Source organism: Aricia agestis, chromosome 15 (assembly GCF_905147365.1).
Source record: "Aricia agestis chromosome 15, ilAriAges1.1, whole genome shotgun sequence".
NCBI lineage: Eukaryota > Metazoa > Arthropoda > Insecta > Lepidoptera > Lycaenidae > Aricia > Aricia agestis.
Window position 1 is genome coordinate 14639161 of NC_056420.1, and position 21110 is coordinate 14660270.

Below are 21110 nucleotides of genomic sequence, written 5' to 3' on the forward strand. Positions count from 1 at the left end.
TCTAGCTATAACGGTTCTTGAGATACAGCCTGCAGATAGACAACGGAGTCTTAGTAATAGGGTCCCGTTTTTACCCTTTGGGTACGGAACCCTAAAAACGGTGACTTGATAAGTAATGGAATTGAAGAAACTCCTCGATATTAACAACGACAACCAAAGTGATTACCAATTCTAGCAAAGGTCGATCTTTTAAAGTTTTCCTAATATTCGTAAACGATTATATCCAAACCCTGGATGGATAATTATGGATATTGACCACTGCGTATCTCAATTCGTTACCGGCCATGGAAATTTTAAAGTCAAACTTTCTAAGTCACTAGTATCAGTCGAGCACATAGGTAGAAATTGTAGAATATGTACGACCGAAGGCAGTATGTTTGAATAAACCTCTCATCATGTTCTCTGGGAGAGTTCTTTCTACCAAGACGAAAGAACTACAATGCTAGACAACCTATAGTGTAAATCTGATGTCTTGTAACTTTTTCGTGTGTAATATAGATCCAACTAAAATAGTCGTAGATGGGTTTCAATTTTCTAAATCTCGATTTTAATTACATACATTCACGCGGACGAAGTTGCGGGCAACAGCTAGTATTATATAAAAATGGATGTTTATTTTTGTTAGTAACGCTAAAACTTGAAAACGGCTAAACGGATTGGGCTAATTTTAGTCTTAAAATATTCGTAGAAGTCCAGGGAAGGTTTAAAAGTAACACGAAGTTCACCGGAACAGCTAGTTATAGATAAGTTTGTACATAACATAATTTAATATACAAACTTATCTACTAGCTACCTGTAAAAATAAGCAACACCAATTATATAATATCTATTTCCCACCAATCTCACGCAAAAAGAAACAAAGTACCAAAAAAAGCGAAGTAACAAAGTAATTACTTAACCATCTCATAACCCCCCTCCCCCCTCTCCCCGGGACTTCCCCGGATGATCCATCACCCGTCGTGTCGGGCGGCAAGATGGATGACTACGCACACAATTTTTCATGTTCGATACAGCCTTAGGTCTTTAGTACTTGAACTTTCATGTTACATTTTTTATTTTTAGATCTTGAAGAATACTTGAAACTTTATGTCGATCTGTTTATAACGTTGCGAAGAGATCTTTATTTACAGAAGAAGATATTATTACACATTAAATTGACAGACTTACTGCCCGCGGTGTTGGCTATCTGTGCTCTGTTCCAATTTTTACTACCTCATTTGAAAATCGCATCGCTTTCTCACGTTGCAATTTTGTTAACAGACTCTAATGGCAACTTTTAAGCAAACGACTTCTTACGTTAAGTGGCCCCTAAGGGTCATTATGATAAAAATATGGAACCCTGGAACACAGGGAACACAAGATAGGGGGCGTTTGGAGGAAACGGAAGTCAGTAGAGACTCTTGGTTACATCAGTATCGGATGATAATGATGACGATAAAAATGCGATTTTTAGAAAAATCTAAGCAAGCGTGAAAAACATCTTCGTCATCTATTTTATCACGTAATTGGTTCTCCTGATAAAACGACTAATAAAAACATCTTGAAGCACCGACGGCCGTGCAAAATCGATAACTTTATCTTAATAGGGAAATTCCTGTTAGAAAAACCACTTTATAAACCCAGCCAATACTTTCAAGGCCCAAGTGCTGCTACAAGCTAAAAGAGCTCTAAGAATAATTTCCTTGGAGCATTCTTTTCTTAGTTGCAACTTGTTTTCGACTTAAAAGGTTTTCTTTGGCTTTCATTGCGGCTAAGCTTACAACAAGAAGGAATTTTTCCAACATTAAAAAACAAGAAAAAAATTTAATCAGCATTTCGTTAAATCCTTTGGCAGTAGTGGCTAGTTCTATATTTTGGTCACAGTATGGTCACAGTTTATAGTGACATTTTACAAGATGGCAATATAGTTCTAGAATCGAGACACGCCAAATTGGACGAAAACCCTCGTAGCTCTGTTCCTAATTTAAATATCACTTTTATTAATGACTTTGACAGATAATAAAAATATTACCGCTGTCACGCAACGGATATATTTTAAGCTCAAATAAACATTCCAGAAGGACGTTTCCATTTATTATTGGGGCATGACAATTTTCATTAATTTTTCGAGCGAATTTTCGAGGCTCCGATATATTGAAATATTGATATTATTAATTTGGATGGTTTTGTATTCTAGTCCATTACTTACTCGGCGATCAAGTAGCTTGAATGTTTAAATAGACGAATATTATAGTAGACATGGTATGTCGAAGCAAAAAGCGTGCCACCTTAAAGGCCGAGGTATAGGTGTTTTGGACTCTTAAGCCCGTCACAGACTTAAGCTATAATATATAATAATATATTTATAGCTAGACATATTTTCTATACTAAATCCACATGCCACAGAAATATATAATATTATAGCTGAGTGTGTGGTCACTATATATATTAATATTCCGAGCTATAAATATATTAATATATATTATAGCTAAGTCTGTGACGGGCTTTATTCATATTTTTTGTAGCTTGAAATTGTTTAAACAATGGACGTAACTTTCTTCTTTCTTGGAGTACGTTACTAGCGTAGTTGAGTTAGCAGTAACTATGTAATTCCCAATTCTTGTCTCCACTAATATGGCAAAGTTAATTAAAAGCACTGAAGTAATAATTGGAGCGCACACCGACGTCTCTGAGGGAGACGACATACCTAGTAGGTACAAGGTGCTTGAATATATCTCTTACATTTACGCGACCTACATTCATGTTGAAAATTTTTAATGTAAGAGCTTTCATCTGAATTTTTCGTCGATTATTAATATAGTAAAGGTAGCCCGCAAATTCGTTGCGCAACAATTACTTTTTTAGCACGGGAACCGTACAATATTTCGTAATTTAAAACTACCCGATTGTCTTTTCCTGGAACTTGAATATCTTCATACTATTTTCTTCTCAGTCGGTTCAGAGGGCCTAGACAAGCGGCAAGCGATTATCGTAAACGCCAACGCCAACGCTACAAAATGTATGGGATTTGACATTAATATTCGCTAGCGAAGCGATGACTTATGTCAAATCGCATACATTTTGTTAGCGTTTACGATTATCGCTTGCCACTGGTCTACTAGGGCAGGCCATTTAGGCAAAACTTTTTCGTTATCGCTTCGTTATAGAATAGCCGATCAATGGAATTGACATAAGCGTTCGTTAATATGACGTTGACGCTCGACTCGTCTTAATAATGTTACGTGCTAGGGTTCGAAGGATTTGGAGAGAAAGACCTGGTGACTCTCTTGAAGACTTTATTAACACTGCACTAAACACTAGGTCACAACACTTAGCACTAAGTCCAAACACTAATCACTAGGTCCAATCACTAAGCACTATCACTGTCCTAGGTCGTAGCCAAGTCGCAGGTTTCACTGGTTCACTCACTATTGATCACTCCGAAATCGCCTTGATGATAGCTCGAAAGGAACTGAACTGCCGGGCCTGCCTGCGGCTCTTTTTATATGGCGAGACGAATTCCAGAAATTTCCCGATTTCACGTAAACAAGTGGGAAATTTCTAGTAGGCTCGGGAATGTGCCACTATAAAACTGCCGTCCTTGCGATAAGTGCAGTAAGTTGAATTTAATTTAGACCTTATGGACTCAGTCATAAGGTCTAAATTCAAACACGCTAACAAATAAAGGGTAAACACGTAAACAAACATTGGACCTTTTTAGAAGGTTCGAGTATGTACTTGCGCACCACGTGTCCGTATACCATGTACCATAACAATAATATTATGTCAATTCCATACATTTTGATCGGCGATTCTCTAAAGAAGCGATCTTGGCTCACCCCCAGGGGCTTTAGTCACGAAGACGCTACATGCAGATTGCAGATAAACAGTTTTACACTTTCGCATTAGTAAAATTATTATGGATTGTTTAGTAAGCGTCCGTGGCCTAATGGGTAGACCTTTGGTTCGCACTCTTAGAGGGTGCAGGTTCGATCCTGGGTGGAGGCGTGTACCAATGAGACATTTTCTGACATAATACGGACGCTCGTACGGTGAAGGACAACATCGTGAGGAAACCCGCACATAGTTGGTCCCAGACATATTGACTAGTTATTCCTAGACTAGACCGACTATGATGCGAGAATGCCGTATGCGCTTGGGCAACCATACGGACATTTAAAAATCTTGTCCCAGGCACTACAGTATTTGAGGAGTGGTTACTTCGCTCTGAATAAGTATACTGTATAAATCATCCACAACGGATGAAAAGGCCTAGTTTTTTTTTTAATTGATTATTTGGTAATATAAATAAGAAAGACATTTTAGCATAACAATTCAGCCGAATTCTTTCGTTGTTGATGAGTAATGACATTTTATGATAATAAAAAAATTGTGATAATAAAATGGCGGGACTTTATTACGTTGTAAATTATGCGAGATAGGAATTTGATAATTATAAGAGCCTTATTGACTAATGATGATGGTATTTTATTACGGACTGCGGAGTTCTGAGGAGCGCAGAAATTTTGTCTGACTATTTGCTTTGAAATGTTTGAAAATATTTTGAAGATAACTGTTTTTATTATGTCTGTCTTTTATGTAATAATAATAATAATATCTATGATTTTTTTATGCGATATATGCAAACGAGCAAACGGGTCACCTGATGGAAAGCAACTTCCGTCGCCCATGGACACTCGCAGCATCAGAAGAGCTACAGGTGCGTTGCCGGCCTTTTAAGAGGGAATAGGGTAATAGGGGAGGGTAGGGATGGGAAGGAAATAGGGGAGGGTAGGGATGGGAAGGGAATAGGGTAGGGAATTGGGCCTCCGGTAAACTCACTCACTCGGCGAAACACAGCGCAAGCGCTGTTTCACGCCGGTTTTCTGTGAGAACGTGGTATTTCTCCGGTCGAGCCGGCCCATTCGTGCCGAAGCATGGTTCTCCCACGTATAAAGATGCTTGAGGATGTTTCACACCACGTCCACAATAGACATTATAATTCTGTCTACTCTGCCACGTCAGTCTGGCCCCGTGGTAATACCTGAAGGACTTGTGTTACGGGTACCAGACAACGGAAATATCAAAATTAATACTTTAATACTACTTATACATTTAGATAGATAGATAGATAGATTCTTTATTGCTCACATTAACTAAATAATACAATAATGTTTCTAAAACTAAACATAACAAAAAACATAAATGTGTGCAAGGGCGGCCTTATCGCTATGAGCGATCTCTTCCAGGCAACCCTACGAGAGAGGAAAATTTAAACTAAAAGTAGTAGGTATGCGGGGTAAAGAATACGTCAGCTAAATTAATAAAAAATAAATAATAATAAAATAAAAATGACAAGAATATTAAATAAATATAGTTTACAATTGGATATCAAACTGAGCAAAAACGCTATAAGTAATGTAATGATTGTTAAAATAAATATATTTTATAGACTTACATTCTACTTGTAATACATACTTACTTATTATATAATATTCTAAATAAATAAAGACATTTATACCCATTATAAAATTAAACAAACAGTTAATATCAGCAATTACCGGCAAGAGACCTTACTCCTCAGATGGATATGTAGCTTTGATTTAAAAGAAGCTAGTGACTGCGACTCGCGAATCTCTAGTGGCAGATCATTCCACAAGTAAGTGGCCTTCACGGCGAAAGGATCCGCAAAATATCCCGACTTTGTAAACGGTGCTAATAGTTTATTATTATGAACAGATCGTAACACACGCTTATGGTCTGCACTACGATACTGAAAGCGATCCTTAAGGTAGGGGGGAGAGCGGGGATCATTAAGGATATTATATAATAGGACCAGGACATGCTCCTCCCGGCGGAGTCTGATGGGCAGCCACCCGAGTTTCTGGCGAAATTCAGTGACTTGGTCGAACTTGCGCAGTCCATATACGAATCTGATGCAGATGTTTTGTAATCTTTCGAGTTTATTGAGTTGTGCTTCGTTGAGATCTATTAAACAAACATCTGCATAGTCGAGGATAGGTAGAAGTAAAGTCTGCGCAAGCTCGATTTTAGTCTTTACAGGGAGTAAATTTTTCAAGCGATTTAGTGAGCCCACCGCCGCAAAAAACTTTCGACTGGTTTCAGAAATGTGATGTGACCATTTTAAAGTGGAGTCGAAGTATACACCCAAGTTTTTTGCCACCTCATTACAAGGTAAGGCTACATTGTTAAAGGTAATACTAGGCAGAGTATCATAATTAGGCCGGTTTATTTGTTTCGAACTACCAATAACAATAATTTGAGTCTTTTTGGGGTTGACCATCAGACCATGGCCCTGGCTCCAACGAAGTATAGTTGCAAGATTCATATTGATAGCTGCAATTGCAGACTTCAAATCATTTGCAGGTGCATGGGTGTAGATTTGAAGATCGTCTGCATAGAGGTGGAAGAGGCAGGTGAGGAGCGGAGTGAGGAAATTAATAAAAAGGGAGAAAAGGAGAGGGGATAGGACACCACCCTGAGGAACGCCAGCTGCAATATCACAGTAACCAGATATTCGATCATTAATTCGTATACATTGCTGCCTACCAACAAGATAGCTACGAAACCACTCCATCACAGGATCCGAGAATTGAAGCGCACCTAGCATAGCAATGAGGATGTCGTAGTCCACGGTATTAAAAGCATTACTGAAATCTAGCAATGCTAGAACAGTAAGTTGCTGGTTAGACATGGCAAAGCGTATGTCATCAGTCACCTTGGTTAAAGCAGTCACAGTACTATGTCCCGGACGAAAACCAGATTGGAAAGGACTAAGCAAACCATTGTAATTTATGAAAGAATTTAATTGCTGGTAAACAAGGCGCTCGAGTACCTTCGATAGGAACGGGAGAATGGAAATGGGTCGGAAGTCAGAGGGTAAGGTTGGACATTTGATTTTGGGAATAGGAATAACTGCAGCTTTGCGCCAGCAACTGGGAAATGTGCTGGAACTAAGGGAGAAATTAAAAATATGACAGAGGACGGGGAGTGCAACGGGTAAACTGAGAATGATCATTTTTCGGCTTATGCCATCAACGCCCTCGGCGTTCGATTTAATGCTTGCTATGGATTTCTCAACTTCCTGGATAGTAACGGGCTTAAAAGCGAAAGGAGAAAGCGGAGGGTCAGGTGAAGGAGAATGTAAAATATCATTTAGGGACTGCTGTTTGACGGAGGCCGGAATAGGACAGGTAGAAGTGAGGTGACGATTCAGGCCATCAAGGTCAAGGTTCGGCGAGGGAGAGGACTTTGCTTTTCCGATACCCAGGGAGTTGAGAAATGACCATACTTTCGCTGGATCGCCGTTACTGACCGATGAGTGAATATGGCGACGCTGTGCATCCCTGCACAGGCGATTACTTATACATTTATTATTTAAGATTTTTATTATATCATACACATATTTAATACACATCTATGACCCAGGAACTTTGAAAACTTATTGTTCCATTGGCGGGATTCGAACCCTTAACGGGAGTTAACAATTTATTTTAATTATTTATTCCTCACAAGATGTTGCCCACAAGTTTGTTGCGTCGTTTGCTGATCGCCGAGAAACGGCAGACTAAATGTATCTTCATTATAAATCTCAACAGACACACATTTAATCTTATTAGTGTGGATTTTAATAAACATAACGTCAAATCAATCCATAGTAATATTATAAATGCGAATATATGTCTGTATGTCTGTTACCTCTTCACGCCCAAACAGCTTAACCGATTTAGCTGAAATTTGGTATGGTGATACTTTGAGTCTCGAGAATGGACATGGGATACTTTTTATTCTGAAAAAATTTACGGTTCCCGTGCCATAAACGAATTTTGGCGCGATAGAGTTGCGGGCATCGTAATCAATAATTCGCAAAATTAAAACAGAAATTAATTAAAAGCGTTTAAACATTTCATTAAGGCTGTAGCACCTGGCCGACTGGCAACAGAATGTAGGCTATAGGCCATTTGACGACAAATTGAATACGTTTTTAGGTCATATTATAAGCTTTGAGGCTAAATGGGTCACGGGCCTAAGCACTAATACCTCAATTAGCGAATGTGGAGCAGGAATATAAAATGTATTTAGTTGACAGCTCAAAAAACAGAGCTTAAATACGGCCGCTAAATATAAGGCACATCGGAAAAAAGAGTTTGGTCGTTTTTTTTTAATATTGGCCGGTAAAATCAGTAAAAATTGTAAAGACATCCTAGTCGAGGAAGAAAGTCATGTTACACTGTTTATAAGTCAAAAACGTCTGAACTATTTGGCACAAAATTGGTGGGGACGCACCACAGAACCAGGAGTCGGACATCCATACTAATATTATAAATTTGAAAGTGTGTCTGTCTGTCTGTTACCTCTTCACGCCCAAACCGCTGAATCGATTTTGCTGAAATTTGGTGGAGATACTTGAGTCCCGGAAAAGGATATAGGATGATTTTTATCCCGGAAAATGTACGGTTCCCACTAATTTTGGCGTCTATAATCTAATATTATGATACTTTTTACCTTTATGGGATGTGATATAAAATGTATTTATACGAGGTATTACTACCTCCTAAGTCCTACCTACCCGGGCTACCCTGTGCCTGCTGGCTACTTGTTTCTTGAATGGCCCTTTTAAAAATGCATCGCGACGCCTTGCGACGTTGCAATTTAAGTTGAACCTTAGACAGAAACTATCAGGTTGCCTGCGTATAATCCTTGCCTGCACGCCGGCTTAGTGCAATGGAGCCTTTACGGTGTTTTTTAACACCCGTTTACTCGCCGCTTATCCACTTAGCACTGTGTTGCCAGCCGCCCAACGGTGGGCTAACGTGGGGGAGGTGGGAAGTGGGGGAGTGAGGAAAAGTCCGCAACACTTGGCGCTAAACCAATAAATCTTGTGCGGTGACCACACGTATAGTTTAGTACGGACAAGAGATCTAAGAAGTTGGTTTATTGTCTAGATTAGAATCGGCCAGAATTTGGATTTAGTAACAAACTTGTTATTGTAGAAAATATAAGAGTGTGTAAAGAAGCTAGTAAAATTTTAAAACCGCGGTAGAAAGCCACGTTTACAAATATTTGCCAATATTATGTCGTCGAATTAGTTATTCATTAGTGACAGTCGAATTAGTTATTCATTAGTCACTCATTAGTGACATTTTGCAATGGCAAAATGTCACTAATGAGTGACGTTGTTAAGATTTTTTTCAGGTTACAATAATTTAAGTCGTCATGGTAAGAAGTGACAAAACTCTCTACCCTGTGATTTCTACAAAGGCATAATATTATCCTATAATTTCACAAATCATAGTCACTGGAGCCAGGCACTCGACTATCGACCCAGTGCCGCGGGCTTTGAGTCTGTATTTGCATAACGAAGGCTAATGCTACTTGCTCGGTGTTAGCAGTCAGCAGGCAAACTGTTGCCTTTACGTCATTGCGAAATCAAAATTATGGAGTCAAGAACTAACTGCATTTGCGCTGTCAAATTCTTTTCTTTATTACTCTCATACATACACAATAGAACAGCCTTTCCCAAAGTTGGCGATAACCACAGAAAGATAACGCCCCCTTATAGGCGCTTAAGGTCTGAAGGAGGGCGGTGTGGGACCTAGAAAAAAAATGGGGGCGTTGTGTTGAGGCTTGGAGGGTTATTTCATCTGGATACATTTTAAATTGAAACAATGGGGGCGCTAAAATATAATTTGTTCTGAAAATGGGCGGCAGACAAAATAAGTTTGGGAACCTCAGCAATAGAACAAAGTACGTTTGGGGTAAGTCGTCATTACACAGATATGAACTACCTACCTTGAGGACTACAGGAGAGTATATCAGGCAGATTATAATATTGTACTAAACTTATGACTTATGAGTATAATGATCAGCGGAGTAATTGATTCGTAGACAGGTTGAGGACCCTCGTAAATTTGGTCGAGCTATGTGAAGCCCAGACAAATCACGACCAAAATTGTCTCGACATTTAGCCCGATTTAATAACGTAGGCCCGCCTTAATAATTCAGTTTCTTTTAAAGCACACACTTAACTGCAATAACATTTAAAATTCAAATTTCATTTAAAGCTAATTTAATAAACGAACAATTAACAAAATGGCGTATAATTAACAGGCTCTCAACACTCGCAGCGCGAACTCGAGCACTTCGCGAGTCTCGACTCTCGAGTCGGCAAACAAACAATTGTTTCTAACGACTAATAGGAATTATTTACTTGTTATTTTAGCTTTAATGGCAAATCATAACTTGAAATTATGCTTTACCGTGTATATATTTTATTGAGAGTAAAATACACGGGTTTGATAAAGAGATATGATAGCAGAACATTGCATAGCCCGTACGTGTTAAACTTCTTCATGTCGTACGAATGACTGTACTAGACTTAGCTGAGATAAAGACTCTCCTAGGTAATTCATTGACTCATCTCTATACCTTTCATTAATATGAAGATGAAGTAACCATGAAGATGTGACAGAGAATTTTCAGACAGACACACTATCGCCTTCATGGGCCTAGCCAGGCTTGGGCTCAGGGTGGGGCAGCAGTCAACCGACCAAAGCGGCAGGAGCGCTGCTGGTAAAGGAAAACTGTCAAAAATGACGTTTTTGTATGATGGCAGCGTTAGTTCCTTTTTTCGCCACGTGCATTTAAAGCCTTGTCGAGCTGTATGGATATTATGATTGTAGTTAGTTGATTTTTTTTTATTTAGTTAGGCACTATAAAGGTCAGAGCCAGGGTGGGGCAAGCGCCCCAGCTTGCCCCAGTGTGGCTACGATCGACGAGATCATGGGGATCGCCTTTACAATATTGCGAAAGGGATTGAATACTGGTGTAAATCGTATTTTAATGAAGTCGTAAATTCAGAAACAGTCCATTAAACGGGTATAAAGACAGTTCCCTAATCCAGGTTCAACGACCGAGCAGTGGGTCAGCCGGGGAGAGGGGGGAGGGCTCACGCACCTCACAAATTGGCCTCACATTATATTTGGGTCGAATAGCCTATTGCGAGCTATTTCACCACTCTAATGCGCTATTTCTTGAAGTGGTATGGCTATAAGGGAATATAATATATCTACGTGATCTATTCAGAAGAGTTTATCAATGTAATTTTTATATGTTATGTGTTTATGATACGAGTACTTGCAATAAATACATTTGACTTATTCATTTATTAGGGGACAGAGATCTGTATATAGCTCCTCTATACAGAGGATTTAGAAATTAGTAGATCTTGAAAAAGACAGGTAGCGAATGCAAATCTCGTGAGATTGGGCTCAAGCGAGATCTTACGAATTTACGAAAATCAATCTCGCGAAAATTAAATTTCATACCCTCTCTGTGAGCACATACCTAGAAGCAATTGAAATGGCGAAACAGCGATCACGTAGTTTATATGTTGCTATTACTAGCAACATATAAAAAGTAAAGTTTGTTTATCTTTCTGTTACCTTTTTACAGTAAGCCCCAATTTCACCAACGACTATTAAAGCTAACGCTCGAATTAGTATCACGTCACCTCTTTCATTTTTCTTATGAATGAAAGAGAAGATATGACATTTTAACAAGCTGTTAACACTAAGAGACGTTGGTGAAATTGGGGCTAAAGCTGACAGATTATATTTGTATTGAGATAAAAGCTCCTTCAAGAACTTTTGGACCCCAAGAACGGACATAGAATAGTCTTTGTCAAGATTATCAAGATAAAATAATTTTCTAGCAATGTTGGCGCCGCCACATAATATTCTTATTTTGTTTATAACAATTCTTCGTTGCAAGCCGTAAGAACATTACTTCACTGCTAATTCAATTATAATCCACGTGATTATCATACGCGTTTTGCATCCACAAAAACGATGAAACTAGACACTTCATTGACTATTCATAATTTAAATTTTCCGCTTTTACCGCATAATGCAATAATCCCAATTAAAGTTTTTGTTGTGTCTGTTGTGGACTGTTGTGGTTATGAAAACACGCGAATTAACAATTATTGAGCTAAAAGATGCCGAAAGTGCGCACGCGACGATGTCCGCACGTTGTAAATAATGTTTTGTTTGAATTTTAATTATTCACATTTAGCTTAATCTTTATTTTTCACACGAAAACCTAAATAAAAGTAGTGTCAGTGTAAGCGAGAAACCCATTATATTACAGAGTTTTTTAACGTCAGTCAAAATCCGAAAATATAGGAAATAATGAAATAACAAAAATGCTACTAGAAGTTGCAAGCTCGATTTTGATAAAAATTAGGTGCTAAGTTTTTTTGGAAAATCAATATCTGTAGATTAGAATCGACCAATCGACCCATTTTAAAAAGAAAAACACACCATATTTGCACACTTTACGCTATATTTTCAGTTTCAAAAAATCAACTGGCGTTGCTGATAAGATACCATCATTACCAACATCATCAAATTTTCATAATCATACATGATCTGGCACTTAATAAAATGAAGTTTCCGCTCAACATTACCAAGAAACTAACTGTAATTACTCGACTCACTGAGCAAGCCTCTCGAAGACGCAAGCGCTGTGCCAGCACTGCCATCGCGTCACTCGAGCCAGCGCTAACAAGCCTATTAGTGAGGACTGTTGAACTAAGTAGATAATGTTACAGTTTAACAAGCTGTGCTGTTACGGTGGCTTTGTCAAAATGCCTTAAATTTGCTCTAGTATTTACATCAAGGCAGCTCAAGTCTTGACGTAAAATAGGTTTACTGGAGCAAGTTTTTTTATATTTCATTTGCCATCAGGTGCCGCTATTTAGCGTCTATCGTGTTTTTAAACAAATTGAGATTAAAAGATAATCGACTCTATACTTTACTATGGTATTTGCTTTAAATTCAGGAAATTCTTATACATTTGGCAGCTGCTTTCTATCATGGCGTATCCATGATAGTAATAATATTCCCAAAGATGCAAAAGAATTTCTGTATGTCTATTAACTCCGTATTCTTAAGTAAAGATTTTTTTTTAAATTTAATCCCTCGATCGCGGATTCTTGGAAATCTGTTTAAAGACCAATTAACGGCTAAAACTTACATGCTGTATTTATAGAAGTAATTAAACATAACAATAAAACATTTTGCACTACCTACATCACTAGTATGAACTCTTATAGAGCCAACCATAATCCGGTGTTTTACTCCGATTATAATGTGTTACTTTTAAAGGAAAGCTACATTACTAAGTTATAAAGATCAAAACTACCACAATCCGCATGCAAAGTATTACGTAACATTTCTGTATTCACTTAGTGCTAGCATTTGACTCCTCTCAGGTCTCAAAGGCGCATTGTTGGAGAGCTAAATTGTTTCAGCGAAATATATTACTGTGAAAAAGCCTTTTTATTACAATTTGGATCACTGCTCCCTTTGTTTCGACTTTCAAAAGATAATAGCGTTTAAACTAGTCTTAGAGAGTTGGAATTGCAACTTATAATTAAAATTGTCGAAGAGAATTATTGTGCAAACACAAAGTTTTAATTGCAAATAAATTTAAAACCTAAAGAAAATGTATATTGAATACTTATTTATTTTATACTTATTTACCTTACTTATTTACTATTGAAAATAATTGTTTCATCATCATTAAGCTGCAGACAAAGTGACCATATAGCATTATATCGCTACATTAGGGTAACACAACATGAAGGTGCAATGTGTGAGGTGCAGTAATGCCTTACAACGAGAAGTTTTTAGGGTTCCGTACCTAAAGGATAAAATTACCCTATTACCAAGAACGTCCGACTGTCTACAACCAAGCTATATCTCAATAACTGCGATAGCTTGATACTAGACAGCTGTAGTGGAAATGTAAACATTTCGTGAAGAGATTACGATTCATTAGAATTTTCCACACCAAAACGCTGTTGTTGGATATCAGCTATCGCCAAAATATCTTAAGGCGAGGATAAACCCCAATTTGTTATTCCGCGACTTCCGGTTTACCTAGTTCCAATATAATAACGAAGTTTTAAAAAATATGAGATATAAAGCACAATATTTAAAATATCTTAAACCGTAAACATTTTAATAAAACGTAATACTTTGGCTGTAATTAATTTACAAACTCACCTCCGATAAAAATCTATTTCATCGAAATATAAGTATTAACCAGGATAATTATACATTTTATTTGAATAAATTGTTAGTAAATCTTTATTAAAAATTCTTTAACCGAACAATTTTGTTTTTTAATGTTTATTTCCAAAGATATTTAAAAAAAACATGAAAAATAGAGAAGATCCGCTCGAGTGACTACAGTTTTATGCTAAGCTAAAATGAATCTTATTGCGATGCGTATACGCTTGGTCTTTGGTTGTGTGCAAAGTTATCGTTTTGGATTGAGATTAATCCCCGCCTTAATTTCGTGCTACACTTTTGAAAAGAGATAAAATATAGCTGTCCCTTTTTTATGCAGATGGGTACAGACAACACGAAAAAAATAAAGGCCCACAGCAGGAGATGTTAAATATTCAGTGACGCGAGACAGCCTGTATTGAGATTAACATTCGCTTGTAGATTTATTACACTCTCTCCTGATTTATTCTACCTTCGAGAGGACCTCTATGCCGTCGATATAAGAACCATTTTGCTGTACACTGGGAGATGAAATTACGTACACGAGTATTCCATTATACGCATATATTTTGGTCCTTCCTGTGAATTGTTTTGGACCTACAATTTATTGACGCGTCGAATTAGTCTGAACCTGAATAGGTAACGTTTTGTTATATAATAAAGGGGGCAAATGAACAAACCCGTTGGAAAGCAACTACCGTCGACCATAGACACTCGCAACATTAGAAGAGCTGCAGGCCGTACGCTCTCTTCTTAAAGGTTTGCAGATCGTATTGGTCTAGAAATACTGCTGGTGACAGTTCGTTCCAGAGTTTTACAGTGCATATTTTTCGCGTGGGGCGATGGCGAATATTTTCAGGAGGTATGATTCCGAACAATTCCTCATAGCACTCCCCGTCATACAACCGATAGAGGATGCAGAGTGAAGCCACATCTTGGCGTAATTCCAAGGGGTCCAACGTGAAAGAACTGTAGACATTAGGCAAGTAAAGTAAATTATAAAGCGAAGATTAGGATTGTTCAGTTCGCACCTTGTCGCGTGGTAATAGTTTATTAGTAGTCCTTTTATATTTCTATCTCACGGTGAAAGTCTCCTATTGATATTTTGTTAATACAGCTTTTTTTTTTTTTTTTTTTTTTTTTAGGAGGGGAAATGCATTACGCATCCCCCGCCCCCTCGGGGGAAGGGGCAGGGGTATGTCGGACTCCCTCCGGATCACCGAAGGTTTACCGACTAAAACCCCCCCATGCCCTCATCAACGCCACACGCGAAGGAGCGGGATCGTTGTCGCACCGCGTCCTCCGCAGCGCTTGCCGCTTCCGGCACCACATAATTGCAGTGGCCTATGCCACCGCCTGCCTTCACCGAGAGGCTCCCCGGGCATCAGAGGAGCCTTTCTCCTCGGGGCCTATGTTGTGGGCGGTGATCCCCCGATCAGCCGCCCACAGGCCTAGGCTTCCACCTCCATGGCGGGGGCGTTCTGACTCGCCCCTGCCTCATCGGCTCCAGGCCGCTTACGCAGCCGAGCCTTAGAGGGAGCCTTCCTCTTCCTCCTCGCGCCGGAGGGCAGCTTTTTCGCCGCTGTTATGCAGCCGCTACCTCCCAGCACGTGGGCGCTCTCCTTCCCGAGCTCTGCGCAGAAGAAGCAGCTTGGCTTCTCCTCCGCGCAGTCGGCGGCCTTGTGCCCCGGCTTCCCGCAACGGAAGCAATCTCCGCTACGGTCCACCAGGGACTGGCAACTCGATGCCAGGTGGCCGGTGTCTAAGCATCGGTAGCACCGCATTGGCCTCGCGGCCAGCAGCACCACCTTTGCCATGACCCAGCCTACCTGCAGCCGCCCAGAAGTTGCTAGCTTCTTGGCAGCCGCCGTGGGGACGTGAAGCCACAAGCTCCGCGCGCCCCTAGGGCCCACCGTCATTCTGCCCGACCTGATGTCGGTGTCCGGGCAACCGCCTTCTTTTGCCGCCGCCTTGGTGACATCGGCGGCGGTCGCTGCGTCGTCCAATCCTGAAACGAGCAGATCCACCCTTTGGACAGGGCGAGCGATCCTCACTGCGTCCCTGTCCAGAACCTCCCTCAACTTGTTCGCGAGGGCATCCGCTTTCAGCTGGGCGTCCTCCCCGGACACTTCAAGTATCCGGGCGCCCGTCCTCGCTAGCCGGAATCGAACCTTGTTGCTTCTCTGGCAGATTCCTACCGCCTCAAGGTCGATCCGGCTCGTCGCCTCCTTGAGTATGGAAGCGTACGTCACGCTCTGGTTCACCCCCTTCTCCAGCGTGAGAGTAATGGCGGCGGACCTTCGCGGACGCAGCTTCCCCTTCTTTTTTCTCTTAGGGGCTGCCTTTTTGGCAGCTCCCTTTCCTTTCTTCTCTTTTCTCCCCCGCGGTTCCACAGTGGACCACGAGGGGTCAGTCGCAGATGGGGCGGATGTTCGTGCCCTCGTCTGTTCAGCCTCACGTGCGGCCAGCGACTTCTTCTTCCTCCTTTTCTTCCCTCCTTCCTTGGGCGGCACGCTGGTGGCGGGTGCCTGTGATGGCCCTGCCGCTTGCGTTGCCGTCTTTTTCTTCTTTTTAACCGGTAGCTTGCTTGCAGCTACCAGTGGTCCTCTTTCAACCGGCGCCTCCACCGCTGCATCTGAAGCAAGCGGCGGCCTCCGCCTCGGCTCTGGTAGGAGACGATCCTCCAGGCCGGCGAGTCGCGCATTCAGCATGTTGCCGAAGGTCTCAATGTTGGAGCGTGAGACCTCCGACAACAGCTTCTGCATCTCGTCCGTGGCGGGCTTGGAAACCTGTCGCCGCAGCTCCTCTAGCTCCCGGCGCATGTTGCCGATTTGCTGTTGGAGCTGCTGGTTCTGCGCTTCCAGAGCCCGTATCTCCTCATTTTGGCAGCGGCCCCTCATGTCGGCGACGGCCTCCTTTATGTTGGCGACCGCCTCCTTGAGGTACCGCTGAAAAGTCCCCTTAAGGTTGGAGGATTTGCTGGCGACCATGGAAATGGTCTCCAGCGACTTCTCCACGCTTGCGCTCAGCGCCGCGCTCGTCCTCGCTGCATCCTCTGCAGCCGGTATGGGGCTTTTGCGAAGGGAAGCTCGCGCCTCCCTCGCTGCCCGAGCCGTCTCGGCGACTTGCTCCTCAGCAAGCAGCCGGAGGCTCTCCGCCTTCTCTCTGTTGTAGTCGGCCTTGGCTTTTGCCATGCCGACGTACTGGCCGGTCGTAGGGGGCCGGCCTCGTCCTCGTTTGGGTGGTACCGGCGCCGTCACCTTACTGGTAGACGGCACCAACTCGTCGTCATCTGGTAACCTCCTCTTCAGAGGTGTCGAACGTCCAGAGGTTGCGGGCAGCTCCCCGGAGTCCAGCGACATATTGCTGCCGGACGCCGAGTAGGAGACCTCGCTGTCACAGTCGGTGGAGCGGTCGCGAACCGGACGGCCAAGTAAGCAATCCAGTCGGCGCAACGCATCGGACACAAAGACGTCTGAGTCCTCGTCAGTTATGGGCTCCCTGGCCGGTGCGGTAAGGTGCACCGGCTTGGGATCCGCGCGCTTCTTATCGCGCGCCTTTTTCTTCTTCCCCTCCTTCTCCTCCTCCCTCCTCGCAGAAAGTGGCCCCTCCGTATACACGGACCGCCCGTCACCCGAAGGTGACGTATGGGATTCCCCGGCCCCGTCGGGACCGAGACCCACCCGGAGAATATTTTCTTTTCTGCGCTTGTCCATACTTCAAACACCGACACCCCGGGTCGCGGGCTCTCTCTCGGCAGTGAGCTCTGCCATACACGCACACAATCACACACGCATACCGGCGTTCAGCCACCCCTCCCGTGTCACCGTGAAAACGCTCACGATGGCACGGGGGAGGTGCCCAGGGACACGACGTGGACGGACCGGTATCGCCCCCTTGTTAATACAGCCTACGAAGTGAAATTCGAGTTTTGAGAATATGTCCCGTGAGCTCATATGAACATCAATATCGAATCAAGTTTGAATCGTCACGTCCGCGTCTGTTTCAACTTTAATTATTCAGAATTATTCATCCAATTAAGCTCAGTGTGCCGCTAATTATGCCATTGTCAGCTGTCGTCGTGTCAGTGTGACGCGGAGTCAGTGTGACGTGGAGTCAGTGTGACGCGGTTTCAGTGTGACGCAGCGTCACTGTGACACCTGTGACGCAGTGACGAGGAAATGGGTCACTTGGCGACAGCCTGCCAGGTCAAGGGTCTGCAATACAGTTTTGTTGAAATTAATGCTTCATTGTTGAGATGTGAACCTTCAGGAACTTTTGTTGGTAAACGGTGGTTTTTAGGTTTTCATTTTCGAAGGGCAAAAGGGCACCCTATTACTTAGTACCTTTACGTACACTGTTTGTCTATCTAGTGAAGTAATATTAGGCAAATATACTCATATTGATTACAAGTTATCAGCAACTTTATTACGAGTATACCCAAAAATGATTTGTCGCGCGCGAGTAACTTTTTAAAGTGATAACTATTTCTTTACAGACAAACAGACCGGCACACTTTTGAATATTATTACATATCGATAGGCCAACAAAATCCAGACAAAAAAACTGGTTTGGTTGCTTGATTAATTATTATTTATTATTATTACTCGTATTGTGTGACTGTAGGTAATAATTATAATGTTATACATTTTATTACACAAAACCTATTTACTAGGCTGCATATAATGCGCGTCTATTGAGCCGTTATATTACGGAGTTAAATCGTGGGTTACGGGTATAATGACGCGCCCCGACCGCAATTTCCGGACTCTTCCGGGAAAATGAAGCTTTGTATGAGAAAATGTTACGTACAGGATTTCTTGAGTTAAGTTGCAGCTTTGTGATGCGTATTGTTGCACACAATTTAGTATGCAATCAACCTTTACTTTAATGGAGATATTTTACTAGATACCTAGTAAAATATCTAGATACGTAGCTTTTTAAGGAAAATTGGCAGATATTATGCCTTTAGTCCACTGACACTGCGAACTGCAAATTATCTGCGAAACCAATGTGAAGCTGTAATAGAGCGAGATACAATATAACGCATTGTCGTGTGGCGGATGAGACAGTATAATCGGTTCGCCGCTGTTTCGCAGTTCGCACCGTCGGTGGACTATGGGCGTTACACATTATTGGTATTTAAAAGTTGAATTAAAGTTTTTAAGTAAAAATGAACAATTTCCTTCAAATAATTTCCCTGGATCTAAGACACCAAGTAAATGCAGTGTAAATGAACATGCCTACATTAATACTTGTTATATTGTTTCAGGACTGCTATCATGGGACTCTGGACAGCACCAGGTGGACTTGGAGAAGGAACTGGCCACCCTCACGGCGCAGGCACCCGAGGGGGAGGAGGCCAGATATGGTACGTACCACTTTTGGACTATAGCCTTTTTTTACATGGGGAAATGCTTTGTGCATTCCCGGCGGATTGGGGACATCGGCCGGGATATGTGGGACTCTCCGAGGATCTACCCACCAAAACCCCATGGTGCTCCCTGCCTAGGCATATAGTTCCGGGCACGATCAACCCACCGTAACTCTACCGTCTCTACCGTTACAATATAGCCTACACTTTAAGGTTTGCGCTCTCTTATCATTTTGAGCGTAGCCAAACAAGTTAGAATCAACTCATTTAATTTAATATAATGCAATAATAGTTCGCAGTAAGTAGGCAGTAACTTTGCATCGTATTTTCATTTTTTTGTGCGTGTTAACTATAATATTAACCTGTTAATATTAGTTAAAATATAATAAAATTATATTAAGTGACTAATTAACAAGCAAATATTACAAAAAAGGTTTGAATTTTTGAAACTAAAACCTACATTTTAGGCGAAACTCGAGACGCGTCGAGTAGAGAATTTTCACTTTTTAAAAGAGAATATAAAATGTGCTAGAATTTAATTTCAGAGATATTAAAATGTAACCACTTCAACATTTCGCTCCAGAGAATTTTTCTTTCTGAGACGCTCCTAATTAAAAGCGGTCCAATTTTTAAAAAGATTTATTAATCACTGTAAGTTTAATAGAACAAATATTATTATTGATGGTTGAGGTTGGACATTGAATTAGTATTTATTTGTTGCGCGGGAACATTTTTTGCGGTAAAAACTACCTATCTATCACAAAAGTGATAAAAACTTGGCAACTTTGCATCATTTCGTGCTAACTGCTATCATAGCTCACAGTGTCAAACGGCTCTGTACTGATGATGGTACAAAAATGTATCAAAGGAATATTCTCTGGTGTCGGCATTTTTTGCGAGACGACACCGACAGTCGACAGGCGACACTCGCGCTCAACAGCCTTCAGCTCTTTGAGACGTTTGCGACTGACATTTTTCGTAATTTGAGACTTGAAATAATTTTCATAAATGTTTTATAATGTTAATGAGCATCATTGTTACGGAGTTTCAAGGCAGGCAACCTTAATTTATTTCCATTCAATTGAGAATAATATTGTCTTCTATACTTGCTGTATATTTTAATTATTAAATGTCTTATTAGTTTCATACAATTTTTTATCATACAAAGGTGAATAAATTGCAATGACTTATAAACAAGCAAGCACATGTCAAAATCTTTATTAATATATTATTATTAATGTTAATTGTGTAATAAAATCTCTGTACGAGCGGCCGAAAAGCGGAGAGCCGAAAATCATTACTGCAAACACAAAATATGATGTTCCCTCCCTGTCATTGTCGATAGGTACATGTCTCCATACAACTTCAATCCTTTACCTCCATTCGGTTAACCCCCGAGCGCAGTGGGCCGCGAGAGATAGGCCGCTATTGTGAATTCACGGCCGTGGCCCAAATACTTCAAGGCCGAAACCCATCAATATTTATCGTCTCCTTTATGTCCTTTGTTTTAAAAGTGAAACGAGCTGCTAACACAAATCATCTGGAACACATTTTCGCATCATTTAATACTTAAATAACCCGCAAACAATCTTTAGATAACGTAAGTAATAAAATTATTTTTTAAGTCAGATTTTTGATTAAAATTTATTTGATTATAG

General features: G+C 41.0%; 1 protein-coding gene across 1 annotated transcript in view; it reads left to right on the top strand.

The window, feature by feature from the left end:
* LOC121734485 (microtubule-associated protein futsch-like) overlaps positions 1 to 21110 on the top strand; it is a 141750-nt gene that overhangs the window by 61322 nt on the left and 59318 nt on the right. Inside the window, exon 2 of the mRNA XM_042125098.1 lies at positions 19351 to 19449. Coding sequence (XP_041981032.1) covers positions 19351 to 19449 — 99 coding nt within the window. The remainder of the gene's footprint in view (positions 1 to 19350; positions 19450 to 21110) is intronic.